General features: G+C 36.0%; 1 protein-coding gene across 9 annotated transcripts in view; it reads right to left on the bottom strand.

The window, feature by feature from the left end:
• SPTLC2 (serine palmitoyltransferase long chain base subunit 2) overlaps positions 1-24,793 on the bottom strand; it is a 57,468-nt gene that overhangs the window by 2,194 nt on the left and 30,481 nt on the right. For all 9 annotated transcript variants that reach the window (XR_014493960.1, XR_014493961.1, XR_014493962.1 and 6 more), the window contains exons 7-11: positions 20,877-20,982; positions 19,933-20,152; positions 17,852-17,978; positions 4,249-4,384; positions 3,560-3,689 (exon numbers count right to left, since the gene is read on the bottom strand). Coding sequence is in view for 1 of the 9 variants with exons in the window: in XM_083375411.1 (XP_083231537.1) it covers positions 3,560-3,689; positions 4,249-4,384; positions 17,852-17,978; positions 19,933-20,152; positions 20,877-20,982 (719 nt within the window). In the remaining 8 variants the exon portion in view is untranslated. The remainder of the gene's footprint in view (positions 1-3,559; positions 3,690-4,248; positions 4,385-17,851; positions 17,979-19,932; positions 20,153-20,876; positions 20,983-24,793) is intronic.

The following is a 24,793-nucleotide window of genomic DNA, read 5'->3' as shown; positions in this document are numbered from 1 at the left end:
GGAATTATGATTATATCTATCCTGTACCACAATCTAACACAGCTATGGCGTGACTTTGTATTTATTTCATGAAACTATTTAATTGCAGTTTGTACTGAAATGCAGTAAATGCTGCATTTGAGTGAATAAGCATACCACCAGAAAACCATTATATAAGTTATGATACTACAGGGCCAAGTGTAGAACTTGAAAATCTCAGCTTTAATTTTAAGAAAGCAGAGTTCAAGCTCTTAAACTAAGGTTTGAAAGTGGCAGTATCCAATGAGATCTCTAAAATAATCTTTAGGATAATAATGTTTAGGAAGACACCCATTCAAGACTAACAGAAATAGATAAGAGGGCAGTCAAATGTTGATCCCAGAAAAAACTGAATTCAATTTGGAATTTGAGTATTTGAGTCCCTGCTCATTTTTAAAAAATATACTCTGAATTTTAATGTTTGCTACAGTTTTTTTTATTCTTTGCTGAATAGGAATATGTGGCAGTCAGAGTTAGTAACAATTAGACTAGTAGGTAAACCAAATAGATAAGTAAAATATTCACTCCAAACACTTGGCTCTTGCAAGATTATAGAAAATATTCTTAACTGTTTTTCATTTATACTATAGTTTTTTCTTGTTTTTATTTAGACAGATGTATTCATTCAAGAGTTCAAGGTGATATACACAGCATTTCCTGTTTCTTCTCCACAAAACAACCCTGTGGGGAGGGAGGGAGAGGGAGAGGGAGAGAGGGAGAGAGGGAGAAGGAGAGAGAAAGAGAGGGGGAGGAGAGGGAGACTGCCACCCTGTGAGTTTTATCTTTTCATGTTTGCTCCAATTTATGAAGTAACGTGTAGGAAAGCTGGGCCAAACTTATTTCATCAACAATTCAGTAGATCTTATCCATTCACAAACACTTGGTTTCAATAGTCAGCAACATAAAATTAACAACTGAGTACCACATATCAGGAAACCTCAAAGTGGTGAAATAGTTAAGAGCTTTTTCTTTCCCTGCTCATTGCCCCAAGTTAAGTAACCTTCATGGATTTGAAAGAGGGCAAGAAGAAAAGAGGTATAAAAGTAAACACGGCCAAATATATCTTAGCAGTATTTTATTATTTTATTTTAGGCAACAGCTCAGCCAAAAATAGCATATGGAAATAATTTGTGATTGATTTTTTTTCTTGAAAGACTGTTATTCTTGAAATTGGATTTAGGATTTTATTAATTTAAAACAAAGAGAGGCTTGTGACTTGCAGGGACTACAAAGGAAAAGGCACCAGTGAACTGTGATTTCAGGAGAGTATATTTTTCACTCCTGAAAAGAAATTAAGAGCTCACAGGAATATGTTTTATATATAGAAAATCTTTGCTCTGGTTCAGGGCCAAAATATTTTCAGGCAAAGTTATATCAAAATACCCCTTCTGAACAGAAACCGTGTGCATGCGGAAGAATGGAATATAATATTTTATATTACTTCCTCTATGCAGGTGGTCGCCAGGAATTATCACCTCTACTTTTCACTAAACATTCTGATTGTTCTGATTAATTCTGTCTTATGTTGTTACTGTCTGATCAATCTGATCTTATTTCATTGACCACCTCTAACTACTGCTCTATAGTTTGTACAGTATGTTATAGTATTTCCTCCAATTTTTCTTAAATATTTAGAATTCTATGTTGTTTCTTTTTACCGTAATTGTGATTTTTTTTATTTGCTGATCAAATAAATGATTTATTTATTTATTTATGATCAAATAAAGATGTTTGATTGATTGAAGCAAAGAAGATACATTTATATCACCTACTTATATACTATAACAGGGAACCATTCTTTATCATATGGGATGATTTTATAAGGAGGTATTACAAATTTAAGCTTTTTAGAGAAATTAGTATATTCTTGACAATGAAGGAGAAAGAAAAGAGCAATATTCACTTTAATAAGCACAGATAAGATCCAGATATGATTAGACAAGCTAAAAATGGTATGTCTTCACACTTCTTCAGTTTACATTCTGGAAAGCTGCTTTAGAGTCCATTTATCATGTAATAATTCAATAAAACCAACCCAACTTAACTACTTTTTTTACAGTATCAATATTTGAAAATAAGAAAGGATTAAGACTCCATGATGATTTTCCTAATATGAATTTTCTTCAATACTCATTATTGATCTTATCAGTGCCTCCATTTTCTACTGCTATTATTTGAGTAAAAATGGACCCGTTACTGACATCATATAGTTAAGGAAATTACACACTTAAAAATATATGGTATGTTCACTACAGCATCACAAATTTGTGAGATTTTAAAAACCAATATTTACATAGGGGGTATGTTTTAATGGATTATACTCTGCTTTGTCAAAAGCAACAGTGAGATCAGTTTATGAAAGCATATACCATGAAACATTTTTTTAGTTCTTTACATATGAAAGGGTACTTAAATACTGGAAGAAGTACATTTACTTAAAAAAAGTTTTTATTCAAATGACAGATTTTCAAAACAATATAAATATTTAGAATACGGACATATTACAGGAAAGACATAGCATAAGCTAAAAGAAATGCTTCATAAAATGAGTAAGGAGAAGAGAGAGACAAGATAAGTCAGTTTACTTGTACTATTAATATCTTAGGCATCTGTCCAAATATTAACACAGTTAATGATTTTCTAAGACACGGCTGTAGCAAATCAACTTTTCAGTTAACAGAATAGCTTGCTGAGAAAGAGAATGTACCTTTTAATCAATGACTACAAATTCAAATAGTAATTTTAAAATTATCCAATCTACTATCAAAAAGACTGTGACATTAGGAGCTGCTGCCTAATTGGAAATGCTGATACTTCAAAGTACATTTGTTATGTTTTTACATAATTTTTCTTACTCTGTAAACATATACACACTTGCACATATATAAATGCTCGCACTTCTCTTTATTTTTTCCAGACTGATTCTATTAGCCATGCAAATGTATACTATAACCTATATTTTTGTACATGAAGCAACGTATGTATGTATGTGCTATTTATTATTTAGGTCAAGATCTTTTTAAATATTTGGCAGTGTTTTATTGAAATAAAAGTCAAAGCAATGAATTTCTCAAGAGTTATTAAAGAGCAATCTTTTCACAATACAGTATACTAAAATACTGCTATTGTTAAATTAAATTATAATTTGGCATATAAAAGCAAATGCTTTCATTGGCACAAAAATCCCCATTAACTGTTATATTGAACTTAATGTTTCCAAAAGGAGATATTATAATGTTGCAGAACAAAAGTTATGTAGAATATTTTCATATGCCTATCTTTTTAGCTTGCAATTTGATTACTACTAGCACATAAAACAATAATTGATTCAATACAATAGCTCAAGTAATAAATATATCAAGTCTCTAACTCAGTAACAGACCTCTCCACTTGGATTTATTGATGTGTCCTAGACTCATGTGATCCACTTCTGAACAAAGTCTTTTTTTGGTGTCTAATTTCTATAGCTAATTATAATTAAACAAAGAAGAACATACTGATTTTAGAGAAGGACAAAATAGACACAAATGTAGGTACTTACAGTGTCTAGTATCTCTTTGTTATGAGATGCAGACAAACAAATTCTTGCTCTGGATTCAATGATTGGGGTAGCAGGAAAGCCCACTACAACAACAGCTACGTGCCGTTTCAACATCTCTCGTCCAAATGCACTGCAAAGGGACCAAGGCAGAACTAATGAAACCATAACAAAAACAAGATCAGTGCTGTTTAACACAACGGGGGTGGGGGTGGTGAAGAATGTCTGAGAGGTTGCGGTCAACTGCTTTAACTTAATATCTGTACATAAAGTCCTCTTTTGTTCAGTCTTAAGGTGGTCTTCTTAAAAAAAACTGTATTAAGTTCTCAGAGTTGAAAGATTCTATGTGGCTGGGGCTGTCTTTCAGCAGGCTACTGGTAACTTAAACATGAAGCTCTCTGCTATAACACAGCAACTTCAGCTTGAGCATTAATTTATTAAGAATTCTACTACATTCCTCTCAAGTTGATGACAGTAGTATTACTCAGTACAAATACTAATAGTGGATTTACTTGATACTCTGCAGTTCTACACTGCTGCAAAGCAGAAATCTAAGCATGTTGACCTTAAATACAGCCTATTAAAAATAAGATGTGTCTCCAGCATTAGGAATTTTTAATCTTGTGCCACATGTTCTCTTTAAAAATGACTACATTTCAGGATATATATTAGGAACTATTTCTAAAAGTTACCCAATTTTTGCAGGCATATACAGCATCAGAGGTATAACAGGAGAATCTTCATTTCCATATATTATAAATCCCATTTTCTTAAGTTGTCTTCGGAAGTATCTAGTGTTCTCCGCCAATTGTTGTATGCGTAACTTGCCTGGAAAAAATAATGAATCTAGTGTTATCACATTTTTGCAAAACCATGCTATTACATTAATGTGAATTTGAATACTTCAACAAAAAGTCCTGCCTTCTTCTGACAGAGAGGGTGGCTAGTCCAAGGTCACCATGCTGGCTTTGTGCCTAAGGAAGGACTAGAACTAGGTTTTCTGGATTCTAGCCTAGGGCCTTAACAACTACATAAAAGTGGCTCTTATTTGCATCATGGTATCATTTAACTTCATTCTAAATGGAAACCCTCAAACCACTCCATTAATTCCTTCACCAAAAATATCCTCCTTCCAAAGGGGAGGTTACAACTTCCCTTTTGGAAGGCAGATATTTGCCACTATTGCAAATTTAAATACTAGCTGAGAATTCAAAGGTTAACTAGTCACTCTCAGATTCATATCGGCACAATACAAAAACACAGAAGCAAAATCCTTCAACATCAATATTATGAAGAACTAACATATCCCAATTTCATTTATATGAAAAAATCAAATTAGAACCTTAAGATGGAAAATGTATTTTGATTTTTAGAGACCTCTAACCATAAAATACAAAGCAAGGATATAATCTTATTATATTATTGATTTTCCTACATATGTAAGAAGAGACTGCAAAACGATTTTGACAATCTGAAACATGTAAAAAAAAAACAAGTCTAATTTATGATTGCGCTATTATGCCCACGTTCGCTGTCTTCTACTGTATGCAGATCATGAGTGCTAGCTGGATAAACCCATCACTCATCCTCTGTATATTCACCTTGTATCCATTCATCCACATTTCTTGAATTACTGAATAATGTATATGTAGATTACATAGATACATTTGCTCAGATATGTAATTGTACTCTAGCAACAGAAAGCAATACTGAGTTTGAGAGCTGATTCCCCAACAGATTTAGCAAGTCAGATCTTTTTAGTTCCTGCTGAAGGTCTTTCCCTTCTGCCAAAATTTCCATCAGCAGGGAGAACTCTGAAGTGCAAGTTTCTTTTACTGCTGCTTACATAACACTAGTCCACTGGGGAGATTTCTCTCTCTCCCCGCAGTATCCAATAACGAAAAAGAAAAAAAAGACTATCCCACCTCTAAATGTGAACTGTTTATAGCCTTTACATGTGTCATTAAACAGCCCACAAATAGATGAATGCTACAACAGAATAATAGGAACTAAAATATCATGTTAAAAATCTTTTTAAAGGCAAGAGTATATTTCTTCTATCACTTTCTTCCTTTTCTCTGGCCCATAAGAATCTAGTCTGTTTCTCCTCTTGGCTCACCCACCAACATTCACCTCCTATCTGAAGCATCCCCTGAATAGAGAGGACTGTGCAGGCTCCTCTGCTCCATATTAGGGAAAAATGTCGGCTGATGTTCCTAGATTCCTTATGCCAAGCTTCACATCTTTTTTCCAGCTATTGCTTGCAATTAGTCCTTCTGCCAATAAGGGGGGAGGTTCCAAGGTTTCTTTTATTCCTTTTTTCTCTGTTTTGCCAGAGCCTGTTTCTCAGCTAGCGCTCTCCCTCCCTCTCCCAAATGGCCTTTTTTTCTTCCACTGTATTTGGCTTCCCACTACCAGGCTTTCAGAGGCTGGGACTAACTGAACTACAACCTGGAGCCAGTAGGTCTACCAGCTTATCTGTCTCTTTCCAAAACCTGGTCTTCTATTTACCCACTGTCTCCAAGAATCCTGTTATGTGCATCCCACAACCATTTAGATTAACAATTTTTAATTTTTCTTGCCTTGCATCAGTTTCTCTGTAAACCACTGGTTGCAGAAAGTATCGCTCAAGCTTGCTGAATTAATGTATGCTTCTGCAATAGGTCTTTCAGCTGTTTAGATTTTGCATTGTATTTACTCACTCAGAAAGAGGTGTAGGAATAGATGGGGTAACTGGTGAATTGTTAAAATATGCTTTGGGAGTGCCTATGCAACTTATTCATCAGGTGTGTAAATGCTACAGGGGTGCCTAATGTATACAGGGGCTCAATTAAGATTCTTTCAAAGGAAAACACAACAACATTCAATGCATGTTAGTTTTTGAGGTAGATCAGGTCAGAAAACAAATACAAGAAGTACTAGAACAGTACATTATTGATATAAGGTAAAATAACGAAATCTTAAAAGCCTGATAGTATTTCCACTTTGTTCTCTCTTATACAAAAGAGTGTTAAGGCATGACAAATTTCTTAAAGGGGAAGGGGGGGCTCTCTAGAGGGAGTAAAGAGACATTCCAACTTTCTTCCATTGAGTTACATCTGCCATTTCCCAAGGACAGGCAGACAGTCTGGGGAGATTCTTGTAATATAGGTGATTAACAATAAAATATCTACTTGGGCCAGTCTGCAAGTGGTTCTGATTGCTTGTGACTGACACAATCTAGATACTCAGCTCATGATTTCAATGTCTCAATGAACCATAGTCACATGATCATGAATTCTGACATTCCTTGTCTGCTTATCATAAGCAAAGTAAGTGGGAAAGCCACCAGGAAGTCAGAAGTCCCAGTCCCAGTGTATTAGTGCTTACTAATACACGTGGTAATTCACTTAATAACAGTAACTAGAAGTGTGGTTGTGTTTTATGACCATGTCGCTTAGCCACAGCAATTCTGATCCCAATTGCCATTGTAAGCCAAGGACTCTCTGTATGTCCAATTTGTTTAGAAAACTTTGGAACAGATTCAGTGTAGGGTAATGAGAATGATCAGAATGCTAGAAGCTAAGTCGTAAGAAGAATTTGGAGCGCTAAAGATACTCAGCCTTGGTTTAAAAAATGAAGTAAAAGGAGACAGGACATATCTGATGGAATGTCATGTAGGTCAAATCTGATCTCCTTTACTGCAAAACACAGAACATTTATGAATGGATTTCAATTACAGGCTTCTATTCAAAAGTCAAATTATTATGGGCTTAAAGCTGACAATTAGCCTAAATACTGGGAAAATAGTTAAATTCATTGCAATTTAGACACCCCCAGATTACAGTGCAGCTGTTTTTCAGGATTAACACCTTCAAAATATTATGTAAACACCAAACAATAGTGTAACTGAAGTCTGAACTAGATGATTATGGGAATATAGTGATTCACAGTGATGTAGAAAATGACTCAAACATGTGGCCTGAAAGCCATGAGTTTGTGATCCCTGCCATAAACAAAGGTATTTTTTCTGTTTATTTATTAAAAAGAACAAAATCAAAACTAAGCAAAAAGGTAATATATGATCTCCACTCTCCCTTCGAAGGCGCTATGATACTACACATAAAGTTTCCAGGCTGTATCATACATAGACTGAAAGGGCACTAAGGAGCTATCAGGAACCATTTCTATGGACATGTATAATATATGTGTCAGCTCTATATTATAGATCAGTAAAAAACAACAACAACTAAGAAATCAATTAGTTTCTTGGAATTATTCTAAACCACATTTGTATGATTGTAGTCTTGGTAATGGATTTTCCCATTGCCTCCAAGACCATTCCCTAAACTCAGTACATTTTTTTCCCCAAATGTCAGTATTATTATTTTTTAAAATTGTTCAAGCTAGGAATTGCAATCCAAGAATTCTGGAAACGTAACAGCAGCAGCAAGCCTTTCTTCATCTGTATTCTTAGATGAAAACCAGACAGAATGGAGAAATGAAACAATATGTTCAAGTCTGTCAGGAAGAGCTATTGCAGAATCTCTTCACTAAAGAAGTTTCCAGGTCCCTAGATGAAAAGCAATTGTGATAAACCTCATGGGAACCAGTGATACAACCAGACACAGCCATGAAGACACTGCTAGGAACTATATAGTGCTTGGCAGAAGGGTGAAGGAAGTGGGGGCATATATTATTATTATTATTATTATTATTATTATTATTATTATTATTATTATTATTATTTATTAAATTTATATACTGCCCTTCTCCCGGAGGACTCAGGGCGGTGAACAGGGCATATAAATAGAAATACAAAAGTTAAAAAAGGATTAAATAATTGCCCAATTAAAACAATCACAATATAAAACCCATTAAAACCCTAACGTTCCCCCATCAGGCCAGGCCAGCTTGTTCAAATAAATGGGTCTTTAGTCCACGCCGGAAGGAGCGAAGATCCGGTGCCGTCCGGAGCTCAACCGGCAGTTGGTTCCATAAAGCCGGGGCGCCCACAGAGAAGGCCCTCCCCCATTCTCTGACCGGAGGCACCCTGAGGAGGCCCTCTCTGTGGGAACGCACAGGGCGGAGGGAAGTCGACGCCGGCAGCAGGTGGTCCCCGAGGTATTCCGGACCCATGCCATGTAAGGACTTAAAAACCATCACCAAACCTTGAACCTCACCCGGAAGACAACTGGTAACCAATGCAGCTCGCAGAGCAAAGGTGTAACATGGGAGTACCGGGAAACTCCCAAGACAACTCTCGCGGCCGCATTCTGTACCAGTTGGAGCCTCCGAGTGGTCTTCAAGGGAAGCCCCATGTAAAGAGCATTGCAGTAGTCAAGACGAGAGGTCACGAGCGCATGAGTGACCGTACACAGGGCATCCCGGTCCAGATAGGGCCGCAACTGACGCACCAGTTATATAACTTTCCTCATTTCTTTTTACAAAATTATGAGGCCTTGGGAAAAAGTCAAGAGTATAAGAAGTGAAAGACTGGCTAGGACAATGCTGTCAATGGGAATCATTTGGATTCTTTGATAATGGAATGTATTCCCAAGAGGAAATAAGGGAGTAGTTAGTAACTTACAAGTTAATAATGCTGTGATAGATATATCTATCAGTTTACATTCCAATTCCAAAGAAAGGCAATGCCAAAGAATGTTCAAACTATCGCACCATTGCACTCATTTCATATGCTAGTAAAGTTATGCTTAAAATCCTACAAGCTAGACTCCAGCAGTATGTGGATCAAGAACTACTAGAAGTACAGGGAGGATTTCAAAGAGGCAGAGGAACTAGAGATCAAATTGCCAACATATGCTGGATCATGGAGAAAGCTAGGGAGTTCCAGAAAAACATCTACTTCTGCTTCATTGACTATGCTAAAGCCTCTGATTGTGTGGATCACAACAAACTGTGGCAAGTTCTTAAAGAGATGGGAGTACCAGACCATCTTATTTGTCTCTTGAGAAACCTATATGTGGGTCAAGAAGCAACAGTGAGAACTGGACATAGAACCACTGATTGGTTCAAAATTGGGAAAGGAGTCCGGCAAGGCTGTATACTGTCGCCCTGCCTATTTAACTTATATGCAGAGCACATCATGAGAAAGGCAGGGCTAGATGAATCAAAAGTTGGAATTAAGTTTGCCGGGAGAAATATCAACAATCTAAGATATGCAGATGATACAACTCTAATGGTAGAAAGTGAAGAGGAACTAAACAGCTTCTTGTTGCGGGTGAAGAAGGAGAGTGCAAAAGTTGGCTTAAAACTTAACATTAAGAAAACCAAGATCATGGCATCTGGCCCTCTCAATTCCTGGCAAATAGATGGGGAAGAAATGGAGGTAGTGACAGATTTTATTTTCCTGGGCTCCAAGATCACTGCAGACGGGGACTGCAGCCAAGAAATTAAAAGACGCTTGCTCCTGGGGAGGAAAGCCATGGCAAATCTAGACAGCACACTAAAAAGCAGAGACATCACCCTGCCAACAAAAGTACGTATAGTCAAGGCTATGGTCTTCCCAGTTGCAATGTATGGCTGTGAAAGTTGGACCACAAGAAAGGCTGAGCGCCAAAGAATTGAGGCCTTTGAACTATGGTGCTGGAGAAGACTCCTGCGAGTCCCTTGGACTGCAAGGCGATCAAACTGGTCAGTCCTAGAGGAGATCAACCCTGACTGCTCTTTAGAAGGCCAGATCCTGAAGTTGAAACTCAAATACTTTGGCCACCTAATAAGAAGGACGGACTCACTGGAGAAGAGCCTCATGCTGGGAAAGACTGAGGGCAAGAGAAGAAGGGGACGACAGAGAATGAGGTGGCTGGATGGAGTCACTGAAGCAGTAGGTGTGAGCTTAATTAAATGGACACCAGAAGATGGTGGAGAACAGGAAGGCCTGGAGGAACGTTGTCCATGGGGTCGCGATGGGTCAGACACGACTTCGCAGCTAACAACAACAGATATAATTTACTTTTATATTCAGGTCTCTTGCACTAAGTGGTAAGCTTTAAAAAATTAAGCTCTTTCTCTGCAATGTCATTTCTTTACTCAGCACAATGATTTTGTACACAGTCCTATACTACACTTGCATTTTATTAACATAGCTTTAGCCACTCATATTGGAATATCATACAAACATGTAATATGTACAATTCATATTGGTACATAGATAAAATATGGCATTAATGTTTTTAGCATGCATATATGTCTATATCAATGATAGAGAAATGAAATGCCAGGTTACACAATTTAGCTGCTTTACATGTCAATGTGGAGCATATTTGCCACAAATTTGCCACTTTTTTCTCTAGGGAAATCAATAATGTTAATTATTTTCTTGCACCCAGGCTTACTAGCAAAATGATTTTGGTAATTGTTTGGATGACTATCACAGAGAGGAGGAAGATTTTTCTGTTTTATTTAGGGCTTTCAAATGTGCTTATTATTTTCCATTTTTTTCAAGTCCATTGCTAATGCAGCAAAGAGTTTCAATATTAAGCAAAATTCAATAAATCCAAACATCCTAATTAAAATGTTTTTTGAACTAGGACTGAAAGTGCATGAACCTATTTTAGATAAGAAATGGATAAGAAATAAAACAGCATTCACATACAATCAAGAACCATAATTTACTATGAAAAACTTGAAGAAAATATAGGATAAATAAGGCCTGATCACCGATAAGACTGAAAGTTGTTTAGTTATTGATTTAGTATCAAGTCTACAGTTTTGATAATGCAGACAACTTTTTCATTTATTTTCAGAAAAAGTAGCAACTTGGGTCCTCCAAATGTTTTGGAATGAAACTATTTATCTGTGATGATGCTGACGGGATATAAATGGGATTAAAATAAAAAAATAAATAAAAAAAATTTGTTCAAACAAATTTGTCCTTTGGCAGTTAGCATAAGTTCAAACATTATCCTTCTTACAGAAAAACAGATGTCTACCACTTCCTTTACACACAGACAATTTTTTCAATTTTTTAACATTTTCAGTGTTTCAGAACTACCAATACATTTGAAACCCTGCTAAATAGCCGAATGAAAAGTCCTATGAGTTCAGCATCTCTGAACATTCCTCTGCAAGGACCAAAACATTCTACCTGGACCAAACAAAGAGAACTTTCCAAAAGCCACTTTTATGCCTCAAGGAACTGCAAGGGGAGGGAGCAGTCTGTTAGATTTAAAAGACCCCCTGCCAGAACCACATCCCCACTAAGTGATGTTTTAAAGTTGTCAGTCCCCTGAGGAGAAGCAGGAAACTCTTTATGACCTACAAAGTATTTGTTTTCCCAACAGCTCTTTGGCACAGCTTGGGATTCTTGAGGTCAGCAACAACAACAACAAAAGTTTGCTCTGTTCAAATTAGTTTTGACTAGTTTCCGAGTTCCCAAAGTGATAATTCAACACTATATTAAAAATTGTGTTATTGGAGGAAATTCAAAAGAGAAATAGCTATGGTACAACCAAACATTCTTAGCTTTGATTTAAGTTTTTTAAAAAATAATTTATAAGTAATCAAGAGAAAAATAATCTAATTTCCATATTAAGAAAAAAAATTACATTAAAGTGTATACACAATTTTGTTTTGTCAACTAAACAACCTTCGGATTTATTATTCCAGAAGAATCCACGTATTTTATAACTTAACAAGCTTCTAAATTCTTGATTGAAAAGTTACTGAATTTAACCTTAGCATTTTTGTAGCATTTTTATTTTTTTCAACTTCTTTCAATAATACCTCTTAGGGAAAAACTACAATAATTGTCACAACTCCAAACTATGTTCCCTATGATTACATCTTTTCTATTATTATCAGATTGCTAGACATTAAAATTCAATTTCCCAATTTTATAAGTTAATTAGAATGTAAATCATTGGCCAATTTAAATCTTAGGCAACCTTTCTTGGACTCTTTATAAAAGTTTGTGTCATTACTTCCAAAATGAAACCTTTTTTCTAATTTGATAGAAATTCAATCAGTTGCAAGTGACTTGTTGCAAGTATTATATGGAAAATATTATTGAAAGATAAAAATAGTATATAAACATAATTCTTCAAGAGTTTTCACAGTTATGGTATCTCTCAAATTTGCTTTTCATTTACTTTTCATATATGGCTTTTAGAATGGGGAGAATATACCATATTTAATTAACATTCAGAGTTAATTATAAAGATTGAGCCCCAATGAACTTAAAATGGTATTATGCATAGAATTAGATCAGGCACTCACACTGCACCATGTACCACAGCAAAATCAATGAAGAACTGGTTTATATATATGTACACTGAAATAACCAACCTGTAACTAAAGCAAGCAACTGTAAATATTAGAACCGGAATAATTTCAGAAAGATGATGCATAATTCAGTTTCAAAAAAGGATGTACTGCCTATCTACATCTCTTTAAAGCAGCGATATCTTTTCCCAGAATCACGTAGTTAGAGCTGCACAGTCTCAGAAAAAAGTGTGCCTGCTTCAAAGAGTTGGAAACAAGTGCTAAGTTCATGGTCCTTCTATGGATCCAGTCTATTCAAGAGAGAAACTATACCATGAAATAATTAAAAAGAGGTCAAACTTTGAGGACTAATCAACCAATTTGAAGTCTTGATAGTCTTGTGGATATTCTTACAAAACACTCTGGGGTGAGGGAGTCTGCTCTTACCATGGGCATGGTAAATCATGAAACATCCATTTACTGGACATGAGAACATTGCTCATAATTTTGTCTATTTCCAGCTTTTATCTGTCCCTTTTCTGAGCAAATGGACACAATTCAAAACCCTGAATGCCTATCTCCAGCAATTTTATTTTTTTCATATACTGAAGGACCAATGTCAGGCCCATATACATTTTTCAAATAAAACTGATGTTGAAGACTGTCCATCTAATTTGCTGTAGAGTTCTCCGGCCATTAACTAAAAGCGTGTCTTTAAAAAAAAGTGAACTAAAGCAGAAAGACTAGATCAACAATATAGAAATACTTGGAGTAACTTCAAGGGCAAGGCAAAGGAGAAACCATTGATTCTTCCACTGTTAAATAGTCGCTGCCACCCACCATGATTTAAATGGTGTAACAGATGAATTTGCTTAAGATGAAATATGGATTGGGTTGGGAAAAGAAACAAGGGAGGGCTATGATTCAGAAGTAGAAAACGTGATTTACGAACAAGTGATATGTTTACTGGTTCCTCACTTAAAACTGAATCATGGGCATAGTTCCATCAAAAAAGACTGCCACCTATCTATTGATTGCCACCAGTCAATGGAAAACACTAGAAACCTAAATGGATCAACTGGCTGACTCAAAATGAGGAAGATTATACTTCATACTCATATTTACTTCTCAAGAAATTTACTACTAATCTCTCTTGGTAGTTTACAAATTCCTACTATACATATGTGAACTTAAACCATGAACTATTAACTCTGTTCTTTTGTATTCCCAAATGAGAAAAGAAATGGAATACTTTTTCCTTCCCCACTTTCAAGTTCTTTGAGTGATGTTGGCTAGGATAATGCAATATACAAAGCTAAAATATTTAGTATACTGGGGGAATCCAACCATTGTGGTTCATAAACAGTGATTCATAGCTTACGTGATAGATGAACCTAGCAAATCAAGATTTATTTTACAAGCTACAGTTAGCAAGCCATAGCTAAGCAAGCCATAGCCATGAATCTAGTCTATAAATGTACATAATGAAAGATAATTCCTTCAAGCAGATTAATGTGCAGCAATGACTGCACATCATATTTACATTTTTTCAGATTACTTATAGTTTAGTCAATTATAGCTAGATAGGCAACTCTGGCTCAGCTATGGACTACTTTTTGCTATTATGTAATTTTTTGCAAATATTAAACATTGCCATTTGAATTCATTTAGTAATTATTCAATTCATGAATTGGGTAAAAGAAAATAAATCCAGCATTTAAAAAAAAATTTACACAATACCTTTGGACCAATATTTTCCTCTTTTTCAGATCCCTATCTGAAGTTATGCACAAAATGTGTCCCAAAGTTTCCTTTAAATTCCCTTCCACCTGTATAAACACAATCTTCTCTAACACTCAAGGTTTTAATTAACATCTCTTCTCCAAAGAAACCATATTTTCTTCATATTTCAGTTCTTTTTGGTTCAGTTGAACATTTATATAGATAGTTAATTTGTCTTAAAAGAGCCTTACTATGGTGGTTTAAACATGCGTATTTTATTTTAAGTTAAATGTTACAAAACAGAAGTTGGTTGGGGGTTGTAGGCTCTTATGAATTCTGAAAATAGGGACATACAAGTTAACTGGAGAGCAATATCTAATATGCTAAATATAAAAAATGTGGAAACAGATTTTAAGAACATAGCACCTGTATATAAACCAATTCATGTTCAGTTATGAAATTAAGATACAAAACTGTCAGAAATTGTATTCTTAAATTGCATGAATTATTTGAGACAAATCCCTGGGGATTATCATTATGAGTGCTAGACAGAAACACTAATGGGAATTGAAAGATTTGTTGAAACAAACAATAAGAAATAAAAGAAAGGAAGCCACTGTCCCCTTTCCAAATTGCATGTGCTGTCACCTAATTACAACTATTCACTCTTCATTAGCATCTTGTCCCATTCTGGAAATGCTATTTTCTGAAGCATGTGTGTTCTCTCCATAGGTCTTCTATTACCATCCTGTTTGGCCAAGGATCTTTTTTGGAATAATTACAAATATTTAGCAATATGCTACGGACATTGAAAATAAGTGAATTTCAAATTTAAAAATCTACCAACTGATTATATAGCTTATGAAGAAAATTCTCAAGAAGCCTACCCACAACCTCTCCTCATGGAGAATGTAAAACTTCTGTCAGACAGATTTGATCAAAACTGATCGGACAAACCAATTATCAATTCCCATAATAGGAGGCCTACTTAATCATATATGGGGCTTCACTGTCTATGTGAAAAAGGTTATAAAACCAACATGTAACAAGATGCAATTTGAAAGTCCAAGTACTGAAAATAGCGTAATCAACTTTATACACACATCTCAATACTCACATTCTAATGTTATTTCATATCTCTTCCTGCTTCATACATACTGTAAATGCTACACAACCTCAGCAATCTGATTATTCTGAGAGAGATGACTCTGTCTAGCATACAGGTAGTCTTCAACTTACAATCATTCATTTAGCAACCATTCAAAGTTACAATGGCACTCAAAAAGTGACTTACAACTGGCCCTTGCACTGACACCTAACAACCATTGCATTATCTCCAGAATCATGTAATCAATATTTTGGCGCTTGGCAACCAGCATGTATTTACAATGGTTGCAGCATCCCAGGATTGTGTAATCACTATTTGCAACCTTTTCAGCCAATTTCTGACAATCAGAATCAATGGAGGAAGATGCATTTACTTAACAACCATTATTTTCGGTAATGCCTATAGCCTCTGAGCAGAGCCACCTAGCTGGCCTTTTCAAAATGTTTTGAAGAGCTGATTTTGTGTCTGAAACTAGGGACCCAGGTTTGGGGCAGAGACCATTTTTGGTTATGTTGGAGGTTTATTTATGATAAGCTGCTAAGCTTTATTTTAATATTTGTATATATTTTATTTTTTTAACTTTATGAACTATCCAGTCACATACTTGTGATGGGCAGTTATGTAAATCAAGAATAAATAAACAATTTTATTTTCCAAATTTAAGAACACCGTATTATTATTTGATAAACTGCCACAACTTCTATTTTCAAAACAATCTGAAGCAAACTACCTCATCAAATTTTTGTGGCTGCAGTTCTAAAGGTTCCAGTAAGATAGCAATGGCAACTTTCCAGATACATTTTAGAGGCAATCTGAGACTCAAACTAATTTTTTTTTATCTACAAACATATAAGCACACCACTATAGTGTCAGTGAAGACAATCTATTCCCTCCATTTAGTTTATTGAGAAATCTGATAGCGCATAAGATACTTTTCATGTAAACATGAACATGGCTATACAATCATGAACATTTACAGAGTAACAGAAATATTCAAGAAGATACTTATATGCCATTTAAACCAAGGCATTTATCTTTTATCAAGTTTTCCCCCTGATAAAAAAGAGATATCCTATCTTTACCTGGCAATGATGTCAAGTTATATTTATATGAAATAAAAAGGATAAAATTATCTTTTTCCAAAACAGTCTTCTATAAAAGATTAAGACAAAATTTTAACAAGTTCCATAACTAGTGCCATCTCGTGGCCAATAGCAAAATTTAGATAGCTTTAATTAAATTGTGAGTTTAGAGGCCTTTTGTGTTAAGCCCAATGCTTTACATATCATCCCATATCATCCTATTAATATGAATCAAGTATTTTTAATATCCTGAATATAGCTGAGTAGGAAGAACTACTCAAATCCTGTGAAAGCTGGCAAACATACTAAATTTTCAATAAAAAGTGCATTAGTTTACTTAAACCCATCTCTAATCTCAGCACAGACTCCATTTCTAAAAGATCTGAATATTCAGTACCACATTCCATTACTACCCAAGGCAATCAACCTGATTACTAAGGTTGTGCAATATTTTTGCAAATAGAGTTTTGGAATTCATAAGGATGTATATTAAATGTCTCTATTTCAATTGTTAAAGCAGCTACGGTATGTCTTTTTCATGTACGGTGGCTTCGGAAACAGGATGCATACATGTGTATCCTGTTCACAGAGCATGCGAAGACAACTGGGATTAGCTTCTGATACTGTTATATAAGCCTTAAAAATGACAGAGTTGTTTTACAAATTTCAAAAGATACTTTGTATATGTTCTGAAAGATCTACACAGTCTATGGATTTCTATAGTACAACTGTTAAAAGATTGATTCGTTATGTATAATGAATTATTTTTAGGGTTTTGCCAAGCATTTGAAGGGTGCTTTTGCAAAACATACTAGTGCAAATGAAGCATCACTCTTAGAAGCATTAAAGTAGCTGTTTCCTTTGCAAGACTCATACAATTGCTTTGCAGGCTGCCTTTTTTTGCTCACAGGTGTACATGCATAGACAATATTGATGCTGAACAGCCAGGAAAATGAAGTTGCTATGCAGAGACATAGATGCAAAGGCAACAGGGAGCAGGCTCCTAAGCAGTTTATATTATGATTCTTTATGAAGTGCCTCTTTCAAATGCCTTATGTAGACCTATTCTTTTCTTCATGCTCCTGGAAAAAGTTATTCCCTTATTTATGCCAAAGCTAGAAAACCTATTTCCTTAGGTATAGATACACACACAAAAAAACTACTGTAATGACTGACTCTCACCAAGTGTTGTGCCATCTTCACCCATAATACACTTCATTGATGCAATGATTTGCTGAAGAACTGGAGGGGAAAATGATGTGGCATATACTGTACTGTGTGAATAGACACGAAGGTAATCAATCAGCTCCTGGTAAAGCAAATATAACAAATTATTAGATGATATATTCTTTATAATAGGTAAATTAGAACTGGTTTATTGAAACAGTATCTTGGAACTGAAAAGAAGTAGGTGTGAAAAGAGAATTCACTTAGTTGATGGTATTAACTAAGGTTCTGTAAAAATACACGTCATTGCAGTTAGCCAAATGGTTTTAGGAATAAATTCTATATAAGAACTGGATTAATATATTGAAAAATTACAAGACACTGTCAATTGTTAACTCTAACAAAACACATTATTATGCATTTGATTTATAGCATTTTTGCATATGCAGTATTTATTATTTTAAAATTATGCTAAAAAAAGTTGAGGGATAATTCAAAATTAATTTCTTCCTGGTGACTACCCTAATACAAAGTTAGCTCAACAATTTTCAAGATATATTCAAAGGAAAGAAAAAAAAACAAGGAATATTTCCTAGATTTTTGAATTTGAGCTCTTAGTATATAAATCAATTTCTGCATTTTTCCATGATTAACCATTATAGGCTTCCACCAAAGTATGCTATCACCAAGACCTTTGCTGAATTCTATTATAGTTTCTACTATAATAGAAACTATATTAAGCGTACTGAAGTGTGAAGCAATCTTAAATATGTCATATAGTGCTTTCAACAGGATTTTGTTCAAAGCACGTTTAGCTGAATATAATCTCTAAACATTTCTGACAACTTTGTTGAAAACTGACTATACTATAACAATTGAAGATTTTTTTAAATATAATTTTATTACTTATCAGAGTATAAAATAACCAATGAAACTGAAAATAGTGGAAAAAGAGAAAAAGTGTAGGATGAAGGGAGGAGAGGAGAAAAAGTATTAACTTCCAACTCTTTTCAGCACAGTAGACTAACACTACAACCTCAACTTTTTACTTTACATACTCAGTATATACTAACCATTTCTGCAGTAAAAACATATATCAGTAAATCCCAAAGTCAAGGTTTCGTTTTTTTCTAACTTAAGCACAAAATCCAGGAGTGCTTTCCAGATAGGAAAAAGTTAGATGTATTCTTTTCTTTGATAAAAACAGTTAATTTGGCCATCTTCGCTAGTTACGTCAGTTTCTGCAACCATTCGTCGTCCATTGTGGGAATTAACATCTCTTTCCATTTTTGTGAATAAAGCATTCTTATTGCTGTCAACATAGACAACAAGAAATTTCCCATTTTTTTCAATGTAGTTATGATTTTGGAGTAACTGATGTACTGTACATCAATTTTCCAGATAACACCAAAGTGTTCAAACTTTTAGATGGCTGCAGCCTCATGGGATGGATCTTTTGAGGTGGTGCAAGAGATTAACCAAAGCCCCTAAAATTGAAAATATGACAAGCCAATCGTGAAATGAGGATGGGAGAAAAGCAAAGTGTACAGGAATAGTTTAAGTATTTAAGTATAAAGCCTTGCTTTCACTGAACTTTGAAAATTGTACTAGGGCTGAATTTCATTATACTGTATTAAAGTATACAGTATTAAAAGTGAGTATGTAAGACTACTATTGTAAAAGGAGATGCTTTTATTAAAACAAAAAAAAATAACCTTGAACAGCAATATTTTACTACATTTATATGTCATTCTTTGAGCAAAATACATCTAGCACCTAGAACAGACTACTGCCACTAATCTTCTGGCTTTAAAATTTTTAAATGCTGGCAGTACGTAAGTAAATACGTTGGGCTATTTATTTTTTAATAGGAACACTGTGAAAAGAGTACAAAGAAAAACAGCACAGTACAAAACCACTTATCTGGTTCTTTCTTGTGATTTTCAGTAAACTTGTGCACAGCTTTTTAAAAACAAGTCTTTTTACCTAAGATTCTAATGGCCAGCTTCGGCATTCTGAAATTAGTAAATTGCTAATATTACTGTTAGAACTCTCTCCTTTTACAATTAATCAAATTCTCAATAATTATTTTTTACCTTCTTGCCTCCAACGTATCCTCCAGCAGCTCCAAAGCTCTTGGTGAATGTCCCCATCATAATATCCACATCTTCAGGGTTAAGTCCAAAATACTCGACTACACCCCGGCCATTGGGACCCAGCGCTCCTATACTGTGAGCTTCATCCACGTAGAGGTAAGATTTGTATTTTTTCTTAAGAGCAATTACTTCAGGCAGTCGGACTATGGATCCCTCCATGCTGTTACAGAAAACCACAAATCAAATTGAGAATCTCCCTAATAATGCCAAAATCATCTTTAAAAATGGTTTGCCTAATATTTTCTGAAATGGGCAGGAGATCTTATACACAGCAATCAGGCACAGAGTCATAAGTCCCAACCGGGAAAGAAAATAGAAGTGACCAAAATCCAAGGATCAAATTTTGAGTACGGTTAACTATTTCCAAAGGTTGGGAGGCTATGTTGCAACCATATATATTTAAAGGAGGACAGGGAACTTAGCAAACCTTTTAGTATAACACATATTTAAAAATCAGAATGTCAGTTGCTTTACAAATTATGGCAAGGACTTTTAATACTGCCATTTTAAAAACTGTTACTTAATATTTTAAATCCAACAAAACCAGTTCATTTTTTGGTTTGTGGAAAAGTATGATTAGATTTGTAGTAAATCTAGAAGCTTCTGTTCAAAATACTGAAGCACTCATTCATTTCACCAGGATTCCCCAAAATGTCCATGTGAAGAAAAAAACAGACTCCATTGCTGCAGAGCTTGAAAAGTAAAAGTAGTTTTACTGGTATTAGTACTACTTGGGGCATGCATGCTTATTACTGCTACATTAAAGAGAACTGCCAACATCAAGTAGTGAAAATCCTATATTTTGTCTTTGGTTACATTTTGCCTTAAAACAGAAATGAAAAAGTGAATATGGTGAATATAAATGGAATGGTGTTGTAGGGTACCTATATATGCCTTCAACAATGATGAGAATTTTTTTCCATGGCCTGTGAGTGCGAGGTTGCCCATATGCAATGGCATCTTTCAGGAGCTTCTCCAGGCTTTGCATGTCTATACACAAAGAGCATAGTTACAAACCTTTGTTACTTCAGAAAGGGACTAAAAGCAGAAACAAATAAAAAAGCACAATTGCAATAAGTATTTAGATCACGGGTCACCAACACCTGGGCTCTGGCCCATTACCGGGCTGCGGCCTATTTGGAACTGGGCTGCTCAAGAGGCTGGCTGCCACACGCACACGCAGCTAGACTTATGCGAGCAGCAGGCCGATGCGCATGCACACAGCTTGACTTGTGCGAGCGGCGGGCCAGCATGCACGCACATGTGTGGTGGCCTGCTGCTTGCATAGGCTGGTTCCCCTCTCTCCCCCATGCCAGGTCGCCAAGCCGTAAAGGTTGGGGACTGCTGATTTAGATCAACTAGTAACTCAGAAAGCCGTATTCTTATATGGATTAAAGGAACAATGACATGCGAACATAAAATTGTATCTATATTTATGATGTTTATATAAGTCCAAATGAAATTAAACATTTTACCATCATGTTAACCATAGAGGAAACTGAATCAGATATGCGTACAGTAGAGCAATGTCTAAACTGATCCAAGAGAGAAAAACATTAGAAGCAACTAATGTGAGGTGAATTGATGAATACATTGGGAAAGCTAAACATGTGATTAGGCAGAAGAATTATCTAATAATACCATGACTTCTTAAATCACTTTATAAATTAACTAGAATTAAAGGTAAACAATGAGATCACTATGTCAACATAAGTATTCAGATGGTAAAAATGAAAGGTACTGTGAAAAGTTCAAAAAGGATATGTACAAGATGAGTAGTCATAGCAACATGGGAAGTGAAACTCAACATAAACATAGATGATACAGATAGTAAGTATCAAGTCTCAGTACTGATTTACTGTGCACAGCAATACTGATCGTCCATTAAAAAAGAACTATTACCAACCTAGTAAAGTCAGTCAAATCATCTGATAGCTAGAAAATTTCCTCTATGAAGAAAAATTAAAATATCCTTATTTTAGAAAGATAAATAATAATAATAATAATAATAATAATAATAATAATAATAATAATAATAATAATAATAATAATAATAATAGTTGGAAGGGATCTTGGAGGTCATCTAGTCCAACCCCCTGCTCAGGCAGGAAACCCTATGCCATTTCAGACAAATGGCTGTCCAGTGTTGGAGCATTCACAGTTTCTGGAGGCAGGTTGTTCCACTGGTTAATTGTTCTAACTGTCAGGAAATTTCTCCTTACAGGTGAAACTCGAAAAATTAGAATATCGTGCAAAAGTTCATTTATTTCAGTAATGCAACTTAAAAGGGGAAACTAATATATGAGATAGACTCATTACATTCAAAGCAAGATAGTTCAAGCCGTGATTTGTCATAATTGTGATGATTATGGCGTACAGCTCATGAAAACCCCAAATCCACAATCTCAGAAAATTAGAATATTGTGAAAAGGTGCAATATTTTAGGCTCAAAGTGTCCCACTCTAATCAGCTAATTAAGCCATAACACCTGCAAAGGGTTCCTGGGCCTTTAAATGGTCTCTCAGTCTGGTTCAGTAGGAATCACAATCATGGGGAAGACTGCTGACCTGACAGTTGTGCAGAAAAACATCATTGACACACTCCATAAGGAGGGAAAGCCTCAAAAGGTAATTGCAAAAGAAGTTGGATGTTCCCAAAGTGCTGTATCAAAGCACATTAATAGAAAGTTATGTGGAAGGGAAAAGTGTGGAAGAAAAAGGTGCACAAGCAGCAGGGATGACTGCAGCCTGGAGAGGATTGTCAGGAAAAGGCCATTCAAAAGTGTTGGGGACTTTCACAAGGAGTGGACTGAGGCTGGAGCCACCACACACAGACGGATCCTGGACATGGGCTTCAAATGTCATATTCCTCTTGTCAAGCCACTCCTGAACAACAAACGACATCAGAAGCGTCTTACCTGGGCTAAAGAAAAACAGACCTGGTCTGTTGCTCAGTGGACCAAAGTCCTCTTGTCTGATGAGAGAAACTTTTGCATCTCATTTGGAAACCAAGGACCGAGAGTCTGGAGGAAGAATGGAGAGGCACACACTGCAAGATGCTTGAAGTCCAGTGTGAAGTTTCCACAGTCTGTGTTGATTTGGGGGGGCATGTCATCTGCTGGTGTTGGTCCACTGTGCTTCATTAAGTCCAGGGTCAACGCAGCCGTCTACCAGGAGATTTTGGAGCACTTCATGCTTCCTTCCGCAGACGAGCTTTATGGGGATGCTGACTTCATTTTCAAGCAGAACTTGGCACCTGCCCACACTGCCAAAAGCATCAAGACCTGGTTCAATGACCGTGGGATTACTGTGCTTGATTGGCCAGCAAACTCGCCTGACCTGAATCCCATAGAGAATCTATGGGGCATTGCCAAGAGAAAGATGAGAGACATGAGACCGAACAATGCAGAAGAGCTGAAGGCCGCTTTTGAAGCATCCTGGTCTTCCATAACACCTCAGCAGTGCCACAGGCTGATAGCTTCCATGCCACGCCACATTGAGGCAGTAATTGCTGCAAAAGGGGCCCAAACCAAGTACTGAGTACATATGCATGCTTATACTTTTCAGAGGTCCGATATTGTCCTATGTACACTCCTTGTTTTATTGATTGCATGTAATATTCTAATTTTCTGAGATTGTGGATTTTGGGTTTTCATGAGCTGTATGCCATAATCATCACAATTATGACAAATCACAGCTTGAACTATCTTGCTTTGCATGTAATGAGTCTATCTCATATATTAGTTTCTCCTTTTAAGTTGCATTACTGAAATAAATGAACTTTTGCACGATATTCTAATTTTTCGAGTTTCACCTGTAGTTCTAGGTTGCTTCTCTCTTTGATTAATTTCCATCCGTTACTTCTTGTCCTGCCTTTGGGCGCTTTGGAGAATAGCTTGACTCCCTCTTCTTTGTGCCAGCCCCTGAGACATTGGAACACTGCTATCAGGTCACCCCTCGTCCTTCTCTTCATTAGACTATACCAGGGGTAGGCAACCTTGGCTCTTTTATGACTTGTGGACTTCAAAACCCAGAATTCCTGAGCCAGCATGGCTCAGCTTGGAAACCTCTCCCTTTCCCCACAGCATGGCTGGCTCAGAAATTCTGGGAGTTGAAGTCCACGAGTCATAAAAGAGCCAAGGTTGCCTACTCCTGGACTAGACATATCCAATTCCAGCAACCGTTCCTTGTATGTTTTAGCCTCCAGTCCCCTGATCAACTTTGTTGCTCTTCTCTGTATTTCTAGCTTCAACATCTTTTTTACATCGTAGTGACCAAAACTGGATGCAGTATTCCAAGTGTGGCCTTACCAAGGCATTGTAAAGTGATATTAACACTTCACGTGATCTTGATTCTATCCCTCTGTTAATGCAGCCTAGCACTGTGTTGGCTTTTTTGGCAGCTACAGCATGCTGCTGGCTCATATTTAAGTAACTGTCCACTAGGACTCAAAGATCCCTCCCACAGTTGCTACTATTGATGCTACCACTTATACTACAGTATACCTGTGCATTTGGTTTTTCTTGCCTAAATGTAGGACCTTACTTTTTTCACCATTTAATTTCATTTTGTTAGATAGCACCCAATATTCAAGTCTGTCAAGATCCTTCTGTATGTTAAGCCTATCTTCTGGAGTGTTAGCTATTCTTGCCAGCTTGGTGTCACCTGAAATTTGATAAGTTCCCCATCCAAATTGTTGATAAAGATGTTGAAGATCACTGGGCCCAGAACAGAGCCCTGGGGCACCCCACTACACACTTCCCTCCATGTAGATGCAGTTCCATTGAGGACCACACGCTGAG

Source organism: Vipera ursinii (assembly GCF_947247035.1).
Source record: "Vipera ursinii genome assembly, chromosome: 1".
In the NCBI taxonomy this organism is placed as follows: Eukaryota; Metazoa; Chordata; class Lepidosauria; order Squamata; family Viperidae; genus Vipera; species Vipera ursinii.
Note: the sequence above shows the minus strand (reverse complement) of the source record. Positions and strands in the feature narration are given on the sequence as shown.